The sequence below is a fragment of the Canis lupus genome, chromosome 6 (genome assembly GCF_048164855.1).
Source record: "Canis lupus baileyi chromosome 6, mCanLup2.hap1, whole genome shotgun sequence".
Lineage (NCBI taxonomy): Eukaryota > Metazoa > Chordata > Mammalia > Carnivora > Canidae > Canis > Canis lupus.
This window is the reverse complement of record NC_132843.1, coordinates 14,893,855-14,910,041: the sequence shown is the minus strand read 5'-3', so window position 1 is coordinate 14,910,041 and position 16,187 is coordinate 14,893,855. Positions and strand designations below refer to the sequence as shown.

Sequence of the window (16,187 nt, the reverse complement as noted above, 5' to 3'; positions counted from 1 at the left end):
TGTCCATGATGTTGTATTTAACTTTGGCAGCTTTATTAATTAACTTGTGTTTTCTTAGAGTAGTACATTGATCTTAGTTTGATATCATTAGGAAAGTAGAATGGAAATTACTGAGTGGCTACTCTGTGTGAGGAATTATCTTAAATATAATCTTAACAACTAAGTGTGGAGGTGATGGCAGCCATTTTTGTACATAGCCTACATCAGGAAACAGAGTTTGTGATTTGTGCGAGGTCATGTAGCTGGTAACTACCAAGAACAAGGCTTTACACCCTGAACTTTTACTCCAGAACTCTTAAGTAGTTTTCACTGAAATATGCTGTCTTCATGAAACTTAAAAAAATAGTAACCTGCCCCTTACAAATTCTTGCTGCTTGTATGTACATGAAAAAAAACTGAGTCACATTTAAAACATAAAATTATGTGAAATCCAATTGTGATGCAATTTTTGGCAAGAATGTGCAGGTGTCAAGTTGTTTGAGAAAGTTTAATACTAAAAAGTCAGTAAAACAAAATAATTTGTTCTAGGGCCTGTAGTGCAATATAATGACATTAGACCAGCATTTTTGTTTTTAAAGATAATAGGAAAATAACTTAATCAGATTTTCTTTATTTTTATTTATCTATTCATTTTAAAGATTTTTATTTATTCATGAGAGGGACAGAGAGAGAGAGAGAGAGAGGCAGAGACATAGGCAGAGGGAGAAGCAGGCTCCATACAGGGAGCCTGACATGGGACTTGATCTCGGGTCTCCAGGGTCATGCCCTGGGCTGATAGTGGTGCCAAACCACTGGGCCACCAGGGCTGCCCTCAGATTTTCTTTTTTTTTTTTTTTTTCTTTCTTTCTTTCTTTTTTTTTTTTTTTTGATGCCCTCAGATTTTCGTTAGATAATTCAGATCAGGAGCTATGACTTTCTTATAAGTGGGAGTTAATTAAATTTTGTAGCTCTTCACTGAATTTGTAGTTCAACTTTTAAAATGAAAAGTCTCCATTTTCATTTTATGGAAAATGGGTTTATTTTATTTTTACTTTTTTTTTTAAAGAGTTTATTTATTTATTCGTGAGACACACACACAAAGAGGCAGGGACATAGGCAGAGGGAGAAGCAGTCTCCCTGCGGAGAACCTGATGCAGTACTTAATCCCAGAACCCTAGGATCACCACTTGAGCTAAAGGCGGATGCTGAACCACTGAGCCATCCAGGCATCAAAATGGGTTTATTTTAAAAGTGTTTCCCAAGTTAATGTAGTAATATTAATTTGTTTTTAAGAGGTGATGTCTTTTGTACGTTTTAAAAATTGTTTACCTAAATTCAGATTTAATTTCTAATTTGAAAAAAATGACTTCTGTGGCTGTTGTTTCTGCTCCTTCTTTTCAAATCTTGAGAACTTTTAACCAGTCATAATTATAATCACCCAAAGTTGAATTACCTTTGAGTGCTCTATTTTTAAAACACATTCTTATTTGAATACCCTAAGTTGTTTACTAAGCTTATACTAGACTCTTTGTCCCCAAGATCCTGCCCCTGCCCTCAAAAAATCATCTAAATTGTTATAAGAAAATCAGCCTGTTCTCTGACTTGTCATAATATTAAGAAAAAAAAATGTAGTTACCTTTTTCTTGGTTTTATTGAGCTTTCATAGTCTTACAAGATTTCAGAAGATCATGGTTTTCTCTAATAGAAATACATTGCTTCTTGAAAGGCTTTTTTTTTTTTTTTTTTTTTTTTTTTTTTTTAATGTAAAATTGGTTGGGTAAGACAAATGAAACAACCAGTTAAGCTCATTCCTTCTGTACTTATTAACTTCAAAGCTCCTAGTTTTAACCTCTGGTTCAGTCCCATCTTACTAGATTTAAGTGGCTTTTGTTTTGTTTTTTTTTTCATGCAGGTTCTGCTCATTAATCACCACGAGTGTGGATCTGAAGAAGAGTTTATTACCTCTTTTTTTGAGTATGTTTAACTTCAGATACACACAACGTAGCTTCTCCTTCCCTATTAGATTCTTAGAAGGTAGTTATATTTTTATAGTCTCCTTCTTGTGACTTTGATAGTTGTGATCAATATGATCAATAAGAATTAAAAACTATTCCTTACTACATATTGGGCTACTGCATGCAAATCAGTTCATTTAAAACCTCCTGGAGGTCTTTGGCATGCCAGACATAAAACCATGAGTGTTTGTTTGTGGAGGTAACCATGTTCTAAAGAAATTTAAGAGTTAAATTCTTTTATCAAGAAGCTGAGAGAATTATCTTTTAGGCTCTGGGAATCACTGACTTTAAGGGGCTTGCTTTTGGTGTGTGATTTTCAAAATTAATTTAAAATGGGAAGTGATAAATTAATATTCTTGTGGTATTAGATTTCTGAATGATTATTTTAGAGAAATTAGCTTGCATTGTACCTACTGTATGCTTAACAAAATAGCTGAGTCATCATGTCTTGTTAGTTAAACATTAATGAGAATATTTTTCTGTACTTGGAATTTTTTAGACACATCGATATATTTTTCTTCTTATATGTGAATCTGATCAATGAAATATGATAACAGAATTCATTCATATTTTTTATATCTAGGGTTGGAAAAAAGAAAGAATTCTGGCTGAATATCCTGATGGCAGGATAATAATGGTTCTTCCTGAAGACCCAAAGTATGCTCTGAAAAAGGTAAATGTCCAGTGCAATTTCATTTAAAATGGGTAATGTAATTTTGTAGTCAATTTTAACAGAATAATGCATTACTGACATGGCATGTTTAAGCACCAGTTCTGAAAACAAGAAGTAAGCATTTAAAGAACATGCTTAAGGGATCCCTGGGTGGCGCAGCGGTTTGGCGCCTGCCTTTGGCCCAGGGCGCGATCCTGGAGACCCGGGATCGAATCCCACGTCGGGCTCCCGGTGCATGGAGCCTGCTTCTCCCTCTGCCTGTGTCTCTGCCTCTCTCTCTCTCTCTCTCTCTCTCTCTCTCTGTGACTATCATAAATAAATAAAAAAAAAAAAAAAAAAAAGAACATGCTTAAAATTATGCTTAAACTTATGCATCTAAGATATGTGAAATAAATTTTTAGTGAATTGATTACTGTCCTATATTATCAGAAACTTGAGTGATGATATAAAAGGCTTGCTAGTTTATAATGCCACATTAGTGACTTAATCAAAATTCCAGGAGTGCTTGGCTGGCTCTGTTGAAAGAGTGTGTGACTCTTGATTGCAGGTTGTGAGATTGAGTCCCACGTGGGGTGTAGAGATAACTAAAATAAATTAAAAACTTGGAGATGTCTGGGTGACTCAGTTGGTTAAACGTCCGACTCTTGATTTTGGCTCAGGTCATGACCTCAAGGAATGAGATCAAGCCCTGTGTTGAGCCCCACTTTGGGCTCCTTGCTCAGTGTGGAGTCTGCTTGGGATTCTCTTCCTCTCTCCTCCCTGTGCCCCTCTTCCGCTGGTGCTCTCTTTCTCTGAAATAAATAAATCTTTAAGATTAATCAGTTAAAACTTTGAAAAAAAAGTATTACTTTCATTAAAAAGGAATCAATTACAATTAAAGTTTGATAACCTAGAAAATTAAAATTAACAATTGTGAAGTTTCATTTCAAGAGAAAAATTTTAAATAAATCTTATAGCAAAAGAAGATATAATAATAGGTCATCAGAGGTCACTTTGGTGATATAGTCTTGGTTTCGGCTCAGATCGTGAGATCAGCCCCATGTTGGGCTCTGCTCAGAGTCTGCATAAGACTCTCTCTCCCTCTGCCCTTTCCCCTGGTGCTCTGCTTTTCCTCTATCTCTCATAAATAAATCAGTCTTTAAAACAAAAAAAGTCATGAAGTTCTGAAATTAAACATGAGGTAATCATAAAATGTTAAGTGAAAAAAGATACATTCTGATTTATAATTATAAGGTAGGAAATTTAAAGAAGTCCTCTTATCTAGTGTGAGCCAGGTTTTATAAAAGTCCAACTTAGAGTTCCATACTTTGAAAGTTCAGAGAAATAAACCAGAAAGACAATGAAGTCTGGAATCATTGTATTTTATTGAGAGTGTCTTTTTTTTTTTTTTTTTTTTAAATATTTTTTTTCAACTTTTATTTATTTATGATAGTCACAGAGAGAGAGAGAGAGAGAGGCAGAGACACAGGCCGAGGGAGAAGCAGGCTCCATGCACCGGGAGCCCGATGTGGGATTCGATCCCGGGTCTCCAGGATCGCGCCCTGGGCCAAAGGCAGGCGCCAAACCGCTGCGCCACCCAGGGATCCCTGAGAGTGTCTTAAAAGGCAGGAAACCATAGGATAAACTTATTTTGAAATGATTTAATATTAATTATATTTTCAAATAATCTACTCAGTGTTTTTTTCAACCTTCTTGTGCTTTTTCAGAAATATAAAGCGGTGGGTCCAGTTATCTTTTGAGAAACTTAATTTCACTAAAATGTCCAAAATGTCTAGAAAACACAAGGAAAATGATTTATGTATTGTTCTTTTTTTTAGGTTAACAATTGGACCTCTTTAAATTTAGGAAAACTTCACTTGAAAGGGTGACCCTATTATTTGAAAATACGACTAACATTCTGCTTTATCTTGTTTTTGAATTCACATACTCTGTATTATGTATGACTGGACATTCCAGATAACCAAATAAGCCCCCCATACAACTACTCCCTAATAATATAGATAATAACATTTAGAATGACATGTAACCATGCCACCTGCCTTGTATTTGAAACATTGATCCTTGTCACAGAAACAAATATTTGTTAATTAATATTGGATTACTGATTGAATAAATGAAAATTAAATTACGTAATTTTTGAATTCCAACTATTACTATTGGAAATGAACAGTGGGAACTTTGCTATACCACCATATGTGGCATTCAGACTCTTCTTTACTAAGAATCATCAGTAAATGCTAACTTCCTCATTTTAGTTTCTCAGGGCAAAATCTTAGTGTAGTACGTTACTAGTTAGGAATCCATAATAGTAGGTTAAAAATTGAAATGTAAGGAATTGTGAGTCATTTGCCTTTAGGAACTGAATCATGAGTTGTGTTATAAGATACGGTTCTAGGATTAGGAGGGCTTGAGTTTTCATCCCTGAGTAGGGGATGTATTACATGGTATTCTGCAGGTCAGAGGTATGAATGCTTATTAACCCTCCAAAGGGTTATTTCATTTTAGTAACATAAATGAATGTTTGTTGGACTGAATCTTTGCATTTTATTTTTTTAACTGGGAAAGGAACTAATGTTTGAGTACCTACAAAACATTTGACTTTGTGCCCCCAGAAGCTTGAGCTTACCATATTTGACCTTGACCACAGTTCTAGGAGGTAAACTAGAAGAAGCATAGTTTGATGCCATATTAGCATTATTCAAATTTCTGCTCCTTGGTTTTCTAGATGTCTAATACCTAACATGGGAAAGTTACCTTTGAATTTTCTTTCTTGAATATATAAAGTGAGGGGCCATAGACCCAAGAGATGTTGGATTTAAGTAAGATAATAAAGTTCTTTGATACTATCTTGCGAGTGGTTAATAAGGAATACACATGTGTTTCTTTCTTCTGTGTCCACTTCCATTTTACTGATGAGAGTACTAATTAAGACTTGGAAAGAAAAATGGCTTGCCTGGCTAAGATTCCAATGAAGTTCTCTCTAATTCTCAAACCCATGATGCTTCTAATCCCTTAATGTTCTTATTGTTTATTGTAGGAGCTCTCACTGTTCTTGTTATTTAGACTGCTGGGCTTGGCATTACTGTCCAGTTCCTTTTCCATTTTGCACATTGTTCCACAGACCTTGAAAAACAGTTATAGGTTAGAATAATCATTCCAAAGAACTTTTTAGGTGATATCCTGCTTGGAATAATATACTCAATTTACTGAACTGCAGTAGTAATATTTTAACATGTATACAGTGCTTTCGTTGTTACAAAAAATACTGTTCTTTATTTGCAGGTTGACGAAATTAGAGAGATGGTTGATAATGATTTAGGTTTCCAACAAGCCCCACTAATGTGCTATTCCAGAACTAAAACACTTCTCTTTATTTCTAATGACAAAAAAGTAGTTGGCTGCTTAATTGCGGAACATATCCAGTGGGTAAGTGACTTTTAAAGAGTGTTCATGTGTACTTTGGTATCTAAAGAGTTTACTGTATAATCTTGAGTAACACAGTCCTGGTTAATTTTATGTAAAGGAAAGCATTTTATGTAAGGAAGCATGTGAATGTTAGAATTGCCATGTGTAAATTTTTACTAAGCAGAATTGTACGTTGCATGGGAATTAGTTTCTCAAGTCAGTATATAAAATAAAAATTCTATAAATCAAAAGTACTGTTAAATTTTGTTTAGGAAGTTTCCATTTTGGATACTAATGTAAAGTTTGTTTCCATTCCTTCAGCACTGGAATAAAGCAAAGGTTGGCAAACTATTGCCTGAGAGCAAACTCCAACCTGTTTTCATAAATAAAATTTTATTGTAATATAGCAGTGCCCATTTGCTTACATATTGTCTACGACTGATACACACCAGAAAGACTGAGTTGAGTAGTTGCAGCAGAAACCAAGTGGGCTGCAAAGCCTAAAATATTATCTGGTTCTTTATCAAAAGTTGCCCACCCCCAGAATAGATTACCACTTCTTTGCTTGAGATGTGAGAAGTTGACTTGTATTTAGGAGACAAATTGTACCAAAAAAAAAGAAAAAAAAAATCACAATAAGCGGGGTATATTCACATTGGGTAGGTTATGTAGTAACAGACCAACTTATGAGAACAGAAGATTCTGGACTCTCTAATCATGCTATTTGAGGCATACCTAATTTGAATTTTGTCTTTTCAGCTGAGTTCTTAATCATGAATTCAATGCACATTGGATTTGACTTTTGTTCAGTTGGTATCTTTTTGTATATTAATAGTTGCCTGGAAACATGTTTTATCATAAAATTTTCTTATAAAATAAAGTCAAAACAGGGCTGTAGGAGTTAATTTCTATGTTAATTTTTAAAAACCCAGTGTTAAATTGTATAGCTTTTGCCATATTGAAATTAATTTTACATAGTGTATATTCCCTTGTGTTTTTTTTTTTTTTTTAATTTATTTATGATAGTCACACAGAGAGAGAGAGAGAGGCAGAGACATAGGCAGAGGGAGAAGCAAGTTCCATGCACCGGGAGCCTGATGTGGGATTCGATCCCGGGTCTCCAGGATTGCACCCTGGGCCAAAGGCAGGCGCCAAACCGCTGCGCCACCCAGGGATCCCTCCCTTGTGGTTTTTAAACTTTCTATTCTACCAAGTTTTTTGTAGTGTTCAGAAGATAGCTATGCAGTGTTTGTTTGTTAATTCTTCACTATATTTTCTAAATGCTTTAAGATTTGTACCATATTCCATCAGAAGGCTGGCCGTTGTTCCACTAGACTGGTAGAGGAGATACTGTTTTTTAAAGTACTTCAGTTTTTTTAAAGAGATGGGAATGGGGGAAAGCTTTTTAAATTCTTGATTCTCCTGCCATCTCTAGTCCTACTTCCCGCACAGCTGTGAACCGTACAACTATGGCAGCAATCAGAGAAACAGTTGTTATGACCGCTGCTGAGTTGAATTATGAACGCTACTGCGTTCTTGATTTGTACTTTTGCTGGTCCTTAGAATGTGGGAGGTAGAGAAAAAATAACCTTCAGTTGCCATTATGGGCCAGCCATGATGGGCAAGGTATTTTATATGTATTACCTTATTTAATTTTTCTACAGTTTTCTGAAGCAGGTGGTAGATACCTCTAGTTTATAGATAAGGAACCCAAAGCTTAATTTGTTAACTGCTTTCCTGGTCACATAACTAGTAAATGAATCAAAACAGAATATAGATTCAGGGCAGCCCAGGTGGCTCAGCTGTTTAGCGCCGCCTTCAGCCCAGGGCCTGATCCTGGAGTCCTGGGATTGAGTCCCACATCGGGCTCCCTGCATGGGGCCTGCTTCTCCCTCTGCCTGTGTCTCTGCCTCTTTCTCTCTCTGTGTCTCTGGTGAATAAATAAAATCTTTAAAACAAAAAACAATGTAGATTCAGGTCTCCTTTCTGAAGACTGAAAGCGTAAGTGGCCCTCATAGTTTCTGAAGCCAGACAAATGTAGCAACCAACTCACTAAGGTCAGTATTAGACAATTGCTAATTAATATTTTCACTTTAAATTAATTTTTCCCTCTAATCTTGATACCTTAGGGCTACAGAGTTATAGAAGAGAAACTTCCAGTTATCAGGTCGGAAGAAGAAAAGGTCAGATTTGAAAGGCAAAAAGCCTGGTGCTGCTCAACATTGCCAGAGCCTGCAATCTGTGGGATCAGTCGGATATGGGTATTCAGCATGATGCGTCGGAAGAAAATTGCTTCTCGCATGATTGAATGCCTAAGGTAACTTGAAAGTAATTCCTCAAGTTGTTTTCTCTAGTTTTAGATTTAAGCAGATTTTTAGTATAAAGATTGGCCTTTAATCTTAAATATGTAACCTTTATCTTAATTTAAAATTTGCATAGGATTGTATTGTCAGTGTATTGGGTCTGTTTTTTTTATGTGAAGTTAATCTGAAGGGTGAGAAACCACTACTAGTTAAATACTATTAAAACATTTTTACTTACTTGTAACTATGCTATTAGGCCAAAATAACCCACTTATTTTGAGCTGTTCAGTAGTGGAGAATTTTAAAGATAACCAAATAAATATGAGAAGTTTTTTTGGAATTTAAAGTTGCTTTTAGGAAAACTTGTTTTAAATTAAGAATATTATTTATAAATGATCTAAGTCTCCTACTAGTTTTTCTTTTTGCTTTTATTGCCTGATTTTAAATTAAAGGTATAGAGGAAAAGACTCAGATAAATTGCATGGTTTTTGTTCTTTAAAGCACCTTTCTAAATGATTAATGGCGGTTCAAATTAATCATGCAGATGAAGGGTTTTTTTTAAGATTTTATTTGTTTATTCATGAGAGACACACAGAGAGAGGCAGAGACATAGGCTGAGAGAGAAGCAGGCTCCCTGTAGGGAGCCTGATACGGGACTCAATCCCAGGACCCTGGGATCTCCACCCGAGCCAAAGGCAGACACTCAACCACTGAGCCACGCAGGTGCCCGCAGATGAGGTTTTTATGTCAGTCTCTTGTTTTTGTTTATTCTAGAATTCCTGTCTGCTATTATCTGTAGATCTTAGCTTTCAGAGTAATCCGTCATTGTAAGTGAGATCCTAAGGCTCTAGGAATTTTAGAACATTAATGTGTTTCTGGTCTCTCCCTCTTTTGTGAGTAGTGATCCAGGAGGGCTTAGATCTACCTGCCCTTTTCATGACAAAAGGCAGATCTGTTTTAGCGCTTTCAAAACTAAACCTGGAAAATGCAGCTGTTTAAATAATAATGCTAAATATGACAGTATTGCTCCTCCTTAAAATCTTGTAAATTTAGGTCCTACAACAACTGTAAGATGGTTCTAGTTTATAAAAACATTAGACAGTATAGTCATTGTATTTGTTTAATATGATAGAGATGTCCCCATAAGCTTCCTGTTAAAACTCTATATATAGAGTTTCTACTTTTTTCACTTATTGTTGTTCTATGTACCCAACTCACCTTGTTAAGATTACAGGGTGAAAATTCTAATAGTCTGTACTGGCTAAATTAAAAAATTATTTTTTAAATAGCAGCTTTATTAAGAGATGTAATTATATAGCATAAAATTCATCTTTTTAAATTATACAGTTCATTGGGTTTTAGTATATTCAGAAGGCTGTGCAATCATCACCACTATCTAATTCCAGAACATTTCCATCATTGTGTCCTCAAAATCCATACCCATTAGCAGTCACTCCCCATTTCCCTCTCCCCCACCTTCTGGCAATCACTAATCTACTTTCTGTCTGAAAGGATTTTCCTATGCTGAACATTTCATATAAATGGATTCCTATAATATATGATCTTTTGTAACTGGTTTCTTTTATTTAGCACACTTTCAGGGATCATCCATATTGTAGCACGTATTTGTATACTTCAGATAAAATCCCACCATGTGGTTGTACCACATTTCATTTATTCATTCATCAGTTGATGAACATTGGGTGGTGGGTTGGTTACACTTTTTGGCTATTATAAATAATCTGTAAACATTCATGTACAAATTTTTGTGTATTTTTATTTCTCTTGGTAAGTAGAGGAATATTTGCATGTTTTTATTTCTTTTGGTATATACTAGAAATAGAATTGTTGGGCCATGTAGTAACTGTATGTTACTATGGTTATTTTGAGGAGCTGCCAAACTGCTTATTAAAGCAGCTATACTATTTTACAATCCTGCCAGCAATGTGTGAGAGTTCTAATTTCTCTACCAACACTTGTTATTGTCCATCTTCTTAATTTTAGCCATCTTAGTGAGTATGAAGCATTTCATTTTGGTTTTGATTTATAATTTCCTAATGGCTAATGATGTTGGGCATTTTTTCATGTGCTTATTGGCCATTTATAAATGTTCTTTAGAGAAATGCCTATTCAAATCCTGTGTCCATTGCTAAATTAGTTTATCTTTTTCTTACTGAATTGTAATAATTCTTTATATATTCTGAAGACAAGTTCCTTATCAAATATATGATCTACAGATATTTTCTACCTTTTCTTAGCTGTCTTTTCATCTTCTTGGTGTCCTTTGAAGCAGAAAGGTCTTTGATTTTGAACTCCAAATTACATATCTTATTTTTTTGTCACTTGTGTTTTTGGTGTCCTAAGAAGCCATTTCCTAATGTAAGGCTACAGAGATTTATACTTGTATTTTATTCCAGGAGTTCATAATTTTAATTCTTACATTTAGGTCTTTGATCTATTTTAAGTTAATTTTTGTGTATGATGTGAGATAAGGATTCCAACAACATTCTTTTTTTCATGTGGCTATCCAGTCGTCCCAGTGCCATTTATTAAAGAGACTGTTCTTTTCCAGTGAATGGTCTCAGCACCCATTTGAAAAATCTTTGATTGTGAGGGTTTATATCTGGACTCTTCAGTTCTGTTCCATCAGTCTATTCTATGCCATAGCACACTGTTTTCAGTTCTGTAGCTTTGTAGTATGTTGCAAAATAAGGAAGTGTGAGTTCTTCAGTTTTGTTCTTTTTCAAGATTCTTTTGACTGTTTAGTGACCCTTCCACTTTCATATGAGTTTTAGGACCAGCTTGTTAATTTCTACAAAGCCAGCTTTAGATCTTCTGATTCATAAACTTGGGTTGTCTTTCTAAATTTATTTGTTTCCAGGTCTTGCACTTCTTTTGTTAAACTTAATCCTGAGTGTTATTCTTCTAATGTTATTGTAAATGGAATTGTTTTTAAATTTTTGAGTTAAGTTCAAGTATATAGAAATTCAGTTAATTTTTAAAATATTGCTCTTTTGTTTCATGCAACCTTGCTGAACTCATTTTTAATTAGATCCAATAGTTTTTTTGTGCATTCCTCAGGATTTTTGTACATATAAGCTCATCAAAAAGGTCTCCAAAAAGAGGTAGTTTTACTTCTTTCTTCCCAGCCTACCTATTAATTTCTTTTCTTTGTCTAAGTGCCCTGGCTAGTGCCTGCAGTAAATATACTGTTGAATAGAAGAGGTACAAGCAGATAGCCTTACCTTGTTCCTGATCTTTGGGAAACAGTTTTCAGTCTTTCATAATTAAATTTGATATTCCCTGATGCTCTTTAGTAGGTTGAGGAAGTTCCTTCTTCTCAGAATTGTTGAGTATTTTTATCATGAAAAGATGTTGGGTAAATGTTTTTAAAACCATTGTTGTTTTCATAAAAAAAATTTTTACCTCAAATTATTAATAATCTCGATGAACAACTATTTTCAACAATTTTTAGAACATACAACATTACCTAAAAAGTCTTACTGGTCAAATTTTATTTGATGGGTTTTTTTCAACTTTAATGATAAAAATATTAATTTTTTTCTTTTTACCCTTCCACACCCCTCCTTTTTTTTTTTTAATAGGAGTAACTTTATATATGGCTCATATTTGAGTAAAGAAGAAATTGCTTTCTCAGATCCCACTCCTGATGGAAAACTATTTGCAACACAGTACTGTGGCACTGGTCAGTTTCTGGTATATAATTTTATTAATGGACAAAATAGCACCTAAAACAAATTCTTGCCGCAGTACTAGAAGACATCTACTGAAGAGAATGGATTGGTTGCTGACTTTAACCAGGAACTAGGGCCATTTTTATTACAATGAACTCAGGACTGGTAACAACCATAAGGTTGTTCCATTTTCATAAAATTGGAAACAATGCAGTAATAGCTTATTATTGTTTTGTTTTTTAAAGAAGATATTTTATTATCTTTTACAGAAATTTATGATTGATGTATTTTATCTATAGTTATTTAGACATGTTTACATGCAGCAGATAATTGTTCATAGTGGACTGAAAACTAATGCAAGGACTATGGTCTCAGTGATAAGTATATTTTGAAGTTCTTAATATGGAAATATACCAGTGTAGCTTGGTGTACTGTATTTTTTTATATTGATCTGCTGATACCAGTTATAGTTTTAAAGATTGTATTTTTACAGGGCGGAAACCAATGTTTTTGAGTTCTTATTCAAGGGGGGTGCAATATTGCATGTTTAGGAATTCAAAGTTAATTCTTAAAGGGCCTGAAATATGTTTTGAAGGAATCCGTGCAAAAAAGGAAAGTTCCCAATAAGCAGGAAGAATATGGAATATTGAGCTTTTTCTTCCATTTCCTTTTTTCCTGTTCTTGAGGCATGAAGAAGTGGAAGGTGGTTAAAGAATTGAGGCTTTCCTTCTGGGAGAGCTATGAAGTGACTAGAATTAGAAAGTGCCCTCTAAAGTTTGTTATTCTTTCATTCTGATTTTATTTCTTAAAATAAATGGCACCTGGGCACACTTAAGGCTATTAACAAATCCCAAAGAGGTTTATAAAAACCTGTGGAATAGTTGTAAACTAACTATGGATGACTCGGTATCTGCTTTGTTATTCCTCAGAAATACTACACTGAGTATATGCCCGCATTACTGGACTTCATTTTGATACTTGTCTATCCTTCATAGTGCCCTCTACTTTTAAAGGGTTTATATGTTGAAAAACTGCTGTGGCCTTTTATGACCTGTATATAATGTAGAGTAAAATAAAATACTTGATAGCTTTTTCTAAGTGATAAATGTGATGATAGTGTGTTGTCATTTGTGCTTTTTCAGGGAGTTAAGTTTGATACCTTAAAATAGAATTAAAACACTGGCTTCTTACAAGTTTCACATTTGCCAAAGGATCAGTATGTCCATAACAACTCTGAACTTGGTCTTTAAAAGGCAAAATTCTAACATGAGAATTTTTCTGGTCTTTCAGAGGAAGAACAAGCCATAGCCCAAGGATGAAGCACTACTATGGTTTAACATAGATTATTTTTATGAACTGAAATAATCATTAAAAACCAGCTAAATTTTAGGGCTTTAAATTAGTGGGCGTATATTTTATCTCCCTATAGGTGTATGCTTTTTAAACTCATAAAGTGGTATAAAACTCTGTACTCTGTTTGTAGAGGTATAAATATTTCCGTCTTACTCATCATGATAGTCTGACTTTTGACACTCTCTTTCTCTTTGGACTTGAAACTATTCCAGTCATTCCTGATGTCGTCATTTGCCTAACAGAGTGTGTAACTTTTTAAAAAAGAGGATGAAATTTTCAGGTATAGTATTGATGCTCTAATAATTTAATCTCATAATACAGATCCAATTTCAGTAGAAGCCATAGTATGCTTCTTTGGGGAGCCAAACTTGGTGGTTTTTGGGGTACCTGGGAATAAAGAATATACATTGGTTGATTTAAATGTTACAGTTATAAGAAAATCATTATTTTCATGTTTATATTGAAGACCTAGCCCCTCAAATAACTTTGCAGTCTAGGCATTTCTCTAAGAATAGTATTAGATTTTTTTTTTTTAATTTATTTATGATAGTCACACACAAACACACACACAGAGAGAGAGAGGCAGAGACATAGGCAGAGGGAGAAGCAGGCTCCATGCACCGGGAGCCCGACGTGGGATTTGATCCCGGGTCTCCAGGATCGCGCCCTGGGCCAAAGGCAGGCGCCAAACTGCTGCGCCACCCAGGGATCCCTAAGAATAGTATTAGTAACATCTAACTTTTGAGTGATTGCTATGTGTCAGACCTTCTGTATAGTGCTGCATTATTTTATTATGACAACTCAAGTGAGGGATTTGGAGACTACTGTAGCGGTTTGTGTGAAAAATGTTGAAACACAGAACTAAAGCTGTGATTTGTTGATGAAGAGACATAAACTTGGAGAAGATACAATGAAGAACTGTAAGAGTTGATAACTGACTGGAGAAGGATCATGGGTAATTTGGGTAACTGGATAGTGGATTGACTGAGAAGGGAATACTGGAGAATTATGTTGGGAGGATTGGACCAGAAAAGATGAGCTCACTTTTGGGAAAGATTTTGAGATGGTTGCAGAATCTCCCAAGTGGAGATACTTGTTTGGTATATAATTCTATATATTGGTCTAGAGTTACAGAGAAGTTTGAACTAAGGAGATTTATTAACCTAGTTATCCAAAGGTTTAGAAGAGATGTCCTCACCCTGGTGTTTGTAAAATGAGAGGGTAGGAGAGAGTTGTGAAGAAAACCATCACTTAAGAGTCTCGAAGAAGAGTATCTGGAAAGAGGTAAGAAGATCAGAAGAGAGTGGTAGAAACCAAGGAAGAGTTTTAAAAAGCAAGAATGGTCAGCACTATCACATTATAATTGAAGACCAAAGAATGGTCTTTACAGAGTGGTAGAGGGAGATTGGACACTGTCTACACTAATGGCCACAGTCAGACTTCAAAAGAAGTGATTCTGTAATTGTGATTTTATAAATATGCCTATGAATTTGTCAGCTGCCCTTAAATAGTTATTTGGGGTGCCTGGGTGGCTCAGTGGGTTGAACATCTGACTTGATTTTGGCTCAGGTCATTGTCTCATGGTTGTGAGATTGGGCTCCGATTGGACTCCGCATTCTATGGGGAGTCTGCTTGAGATCCTCTGTTCCTTTCCCCCTTGCACTCATGTTTGCATAGAGAAAGCTTTTAAAAAATGTCTAGTATATAGACCTTATAGGAACTACAAGTATAGGCAGGAACTACAAGGTTTTATGGGCTATGCCCTTTTCTACATGGATATGCAAATGGTTTTCTTATATATTGCAAGAATTCTTAAAAAAATCATTTTACCAGTGAGTGAAGCATGACTGTTGTTAAGGACAAGTACAATAGACATGCAGGGACATTTTAATTGTTCTTGCTTATGTTGCATGGCTGCCCAGCTGTAGTCCTGCCTAAACATATTTTACCAGGAGTTAAGATTGCTGAGTTGGTTTCTGGAGAGTGACTGCAGACATACATATGTTTTCTACCTCATTCTCATGGCTCTTGGTCATTTTGGCACATAAAGGGAAGATACTGTCTCACAATAACCCCTCCTTCCACCAGACCATTCTTGTAAAAATAAAATACACTGGACTACTTACAGAACAAAGAAGTGGTCAGAAAACAACTTATTGTTGCCTTCTCTTTCTTAGAACTTACTCTGTCGTCATAGTCACTGAAGTGTGGATGCTTAGCTCAGTACTTGATAGTGAAGAGCAGAAGTAATTTATTGTGTGAATGGCTTTAAACCTTGGCCACAGAGGCCCTTCCTGAAATCACCTTTTGTGATGGTTTCTTTCAGTGAAACCAGGCTGTTAGTGTTGGAGCAGTGTTCTCCTAGAGAAAGTTTACGGGTCAGTCTCCATGACTAAAGAGAGACCTGAGGAATATTTGTGGCCTGGATGTTGTTCCAGCTTTAGGTGGTTGAATACAGAGGTAGAACAGTCAAAGTTTCACAGCTTTTGGTCTTTCCAGTGGAGTAGCTGCTTTGGAATATGTACTGGAACGTTGGCAGTTTCTGCTTGCTCCTGAAATCTGTCACCACACTTAACAAATGTTTATCGCCCTTCCTGAGGTAAAAGGCCAGTGGTCCTTGGCCTAGAAGAGTGTTTTCATGGTTCTTTATCCAGATCTACTAGGCTAGCACTCTTCACATAATAGAACTGAAAGGCATTTTTCTGGAATAACGTATTCTTAAAAGCAGGTAGTTTGGAAATAAGATGGTGATGAACACCTTCTG

The 16,187-nt window shown here is 35.3% G+C and overlaps 2 protein-coding genes across 16 annotated transcripts in view; one reads left to right on the top strand and one right to left on the bottom strand.

Annotated features, from left to right (window-relative positions):
* Positions 1 to 16,187, top strand: part of ESCO1 (establishment of sister chromatid cohesion N-acetyltransferase 1) — a 73,261-nt gene that overhangs the window by 55,750 nt on the left and 1,324 nt on the right. For 7 of the 14 annotated variants that reach the window (XM_072829005.1, XM_072828997.1, XM_072828995.1 and 4 more), the window contains 4 exons: positions 2,578 to 2,667; positions 5,950 to 6,093; positions 8,202 to 8,389; positions 11,981 to 13,176. In XM_072829005.1, the coding sequence (XP_072685106.1) occupies positions 2,578 to 2,667; positions 5,950 to 6,093; positions 8,202 to 8,389; positions 11,981 to 12,128 (570 nt within the window). In that variant the 3' untranslated portion in view covers positions 12,129 to 13,176. Of the gene's footprint in view, positions 1 to 1,891; positions 2,014 to 2,577; positions 2,668 to 5,949; positions 6,094 to 8,201; positions 8,390 to 11,980; positions 13,177 to 13,635; positions 13,704 to 16,187 lie in introns of those variants that run through there. The other 7 variants (XM_072829001.1, XM_072829002.1, XM_072828996.1 and 4 more) reach the window with 6 other exon arrangements.
* The window catches only part of GREB1L (GREB1 like retinoic acid receptor coactivator), a 269,293-nt gene continuing 257,360 nt past the window's right edge, over positions 4,255 to 16,187 (bottom strand). Inside the window, exon 36 of one of the 2 annotated variants that reach the window (XM_072828988.1) lies at positions 4,255 to 5,790. The gene's annotated coding sequence lies outside the window, so the exon portion shown is untranslated. Of the gene's footprint in view, positions 5,791 to 12,570; positions 13,811 to 16,187 lie in introns of those variants that run through there. The other variant, XM_072828987.1, reaches the window with a different exon arrangement.